The 3,459-nt window shown below is 54.9% G+C and overlaps 1 protein-coding gene across 1 annotated transcript in view; it reads left to right on the top strand.

The window, feature by feature from the left end:
* The first annotated feature begins 682 nt into the window (after positions 1 to 682).
* Positions 683 to 3,459, top strand: part of LAPTM5 (lysosomal protein transmembrane 5) — an 8,645-nt gene continuing 5,868 nt past the window's right edge. The window contains exons 1-3 of the mRNA XM_023529429.1: positions 683 to 789; positions 1,548 to 1,624; positions 2,999 to 3,133. Coding sequence (XP_023385197.1) covers positions 699 to 789; positions 1,548 to 1,624; positions 2,999 to 3,133 — 303 coding nt within the window. The 5' untranslated portion in view covers positions 683 to 698. The remainder of the gene's footprint in view (positions 790 to 1,547; positions 1,625 to 2,998; positions 3,134 to 3,459) is intronic.

The raw sequence follows: 3,459 nt of genomic DNA, 5'->3' as shown, positions 1-3,459 counted from the left end.
ATAAGCATAGACTGAGTGTTTATGATCTGCCAGGCACTTTAAGTGAATTATATCTCACCTGGTCCCACTACAATCTTATGAGACATGTATTGTTTTTATCTCCATTTTGCATATAGGGAAATTGAGAAGCCATGGGGGATGAGTTAGGCAGGGCACCCCGGAGATTTGTGGGTCAGATGCTCCCAGGCCTGTGTTGATGACTCCAAGAACTTGAAGCTCTCTGATGCTCAGATGCTGTGACTAAGATCCCATATGCCCAGTGCCTGTTATAAAAGAGGGTGCAGAGGAGGGGCCCGTCTTATCCCGCTACCTCCTCTTCAAGCCTGACCTTCAACAGCCCCAGTTACTGCTTTACCGAGAACATGGTTCTAAGTCTTCTCCTGGGACGTTCTCATTTACTCCTTGAAATAGCCTCCTAAGGTAGCTACTACGTTATCCTCAATTTACAGAGGGAGAAACAGGCACAGAGAGGTCAAGTAACTTGCCCAAGCTCACGCAGCTGGGAACAGGAAGAACCAGCGTGAGACATCTATCTGTATAGGCCACACTTTTATCCAAGATGCTCCACTCACCCGCATTCCATCTCTCCCAGGACCCCTCCTCACAAGCCCCTGGCTGCACACCCTGGGGGAGGGAAGGGGCTGGTGGGAGAGCAGTGCAGACCCCTGTTGACTGATGCTCTGTTCTTCCCCCAGATCATGAGTATCTTGCTGTTCATCGAGCACTCAGTGGAGGTGGCCCACGGCAAGGCCTCCTGCAAATTCTCGCAGACAGGCTACCTCAGGATTGGTAGGTCCAGGAGACAGGAAGGGGGATTGGGGAAAGGGAGGGGAGGAGCTCTGGCTGGGGGTAGACAATCTGGGGTTTGAGGCCCTGCCACTTGCCCTCTTTGAGCCTCAGATAGTTCATCTGCAAATGGGGCTATACCACCTGTCCTCCATCTGGGTCCCCAGGGGTGGGAGCAGATAGGATGGCGTTTTGCAAGCCTAACCAGCTTAGAAAGATGAGGACTCTCTTACTTACACCCACCAATGACTGACTGCCTTTCACACTAGGATAGAATTGGAACTCCTCACCTTGAAACCCATGCCCTGTTGACCTATCTGGCCACATCTCGTATCTCCCTCCAGGCTCCCGCTTGCTCTCCGCGCTCCAGCTGTACTGACCACTCCTTATCTAAGGGCCTCTGCCTGGACACCTTATCACTCAGCTCACAGGCCACCTCCTCAGAGGCCTTCCTCGACCTCACCCTGGTTAAAGCAGATGTCCAGCCTGCCCATCCCAACCCCCGCCAGCACCCTCTGTTACATCCTCTTGTGTCACCTGAAACGTTCTGTTTGTGCCTTTGTAGCCCCTCAAGACTGAGAATAAGTCTTGAGGGGCTACTGAGAATAAGTCTTGAGGGGCTACAAAGGAGGGCAGGGCCTGGGCTTTCTCATTCACTGTCATAGCCCCTACACCAGTGGTTCCCAAAGTGTGGTCCTTGGAGCCCAGGCGGGGTTCCCTAGGGCACCTCTGGGTCCTCACTGTCCTCCTTTGCTTTTCAGCTGACCTGATCTCCAGCTTCCTGCTCATCACCATGCTCTTTTTCATCAGTGTGAGCCTGCTGATGGGTGTGGTCAAGGTGAGGGCCCTTTGGGGGAGGGGCAGGGGAACCAGGACTTTGGGAGCCCCAGCTGCTCTCCTGCACCCCTCCTGGTCACATCCACTGGGTGGGCAGCACTGGCTGCTGAGAGGGTGGGAGGTGGGTATTTTGGGAGACTCCTCCTATACCCGAGAGATCATCCCTGGTGATCCACAGCCTTTTAAACTGCAAATGGAGGCAGAGAATTTTGGTAGAGAAAAAGAAGAAGAGCCATTTGAAGAAGGGGAGGTTGGGGAGAACGCAGTGGGGTTGTAATCAGTGAGGGGAACCAAGCAAAGGGGAGCCAAGCAGAGGCGGGAGGGTAGACATATCCAGCTCAGTTCTATCTAGTGAGCAGATGAGAGAGATGTAGGCTGTGGCACAACCTCCTGCAAAGAGGAGCCGCCTGTCCCTCGTCCCCAGGGAGGTGGGAAGCAAGGGCCTGGCCACATGGCCCACCAGAGCAGGACCAGAAACAGGGCCCTTCCTGGTCAGACAGCAGCCGGGCACTCGTAGGGCCAGCGGAGGTCTGGTTCTGGTCTGGGACGTCTCCACCTTGCCTGAAATGTCGCCACCACCCCATGGCTAATGCCATTCTCCGCTCCCTGCGCTCCAGGGATGGATTCCACCTTGCACGGGGTGCTTGTGCAGAAACGCAAGTAGGTCAGGCTGTCGTCCCTGGAGTCTCTGAGACTCAGTCCGGGTTGTTTCGGCCACCTCGCAAGTGATTTTAGACAGCCACACGAGAAACCACAAAACCACCTTTCTGTGATTTTGTCGCCAGTCATAGGTTCACGTGTATTGAGACTGGCCACAGTGGTTACTTGCTCAAAGTTGAAAGAGAAGGATTTTAGCCTCAGCCTCCCGGGGCTTCTCGCCATGACTGGATGGCCTCAGGGTCACCCGCGTGCAGGAAGGTCTGACTGTTTCGGCAGCGCTGGCTCTCCTCTACCTCAGGGCCTTTGCTCATGCCGGCTCGTCTGCCTCCAGGATCCTCCTCCTTTCCCTCTTCTTTCCAGATCTACCCTGGTGTCCCTACCTCCAGGAAGTCCTCTCTGATAGCTTCTCATCTGTAAAATGGCCCATTCTCTTGAAAGGGAGTTGAGTTAAGTCTGCTCCTGGACCCTGGAGCACTGACCTCTGTGGATGAGGACTGTTCCTGTGTCTCTGGGGACACAAGGCTCCTTGTACTTGGGGCCTGGGTCTTGCCTTCTCCCTGTTCTCAGAGCCTCACTCAGAGCAAGGCATGGGACCCACGGGTAGGAAGGTTTGGGAGGGAAGGGAGCTACTTGTGAGGGGGTGCATGGGGACATCGGACCACTCAGGGAAGCATTATGCAAAGGACTCCTTGATAGTGCTGGGCTTGCCTTTCAGAACCGGGAGAAGTACCTGCTGCCCTTCATGTCCCTGCAAATCATGGACTTCCTCCTGTGCCTGTTCACCCTGCTGGGCTCCTACGTGGAGCTGCCCGCCTACCTCAAGTTTGTGTCCCGGAGCCGGAGCCGGGCTGTGAGTACCCAGTCCTGCCTAGCGGGGAAGGTGGGAGGGCCTCAGGGGGTGACGGAGAGCCCCCCAAATCCCTTCCTAGTTGGTGACCTTCAGCAAGTCCCTGAACCCCTCCAGATTACCCTGAGCTCCTTTCTCTGTCAAATGGGTCTGTGACCCCATCTTATCAATATGCCCCAGGAGCATTAAATGAGGAAAATGTATAGAGGGTGCTCACACATGGCAAGCTCTCAACAAATGCCAGCCACGGGTGAATTCACAGCAGAGGAAAAGCCTCGTGCCCCATTTCAGCCCCAGCCCTGCTTTGTCTCTCCTTTGTAACCAAGTTC

Source organism: Pteropus vampyrus, unplaced genomic scaffold, assembly GCF_000151845.1.
Source record: "Pteropus vampyrus isolate Shadow unplaced genomic scaffold, Pvam_2.0 Scaffold36, whole genome shotgun sequence".
NCBI lineage: Eukaryota > Metazoa > Chordata > Mammalia > Chiroptera > Pteropodidae > Pteropus > Pteropus vampyrus.
This window is presented reverse-complemented; position numbering and strand designations above follow the sequence as displayed.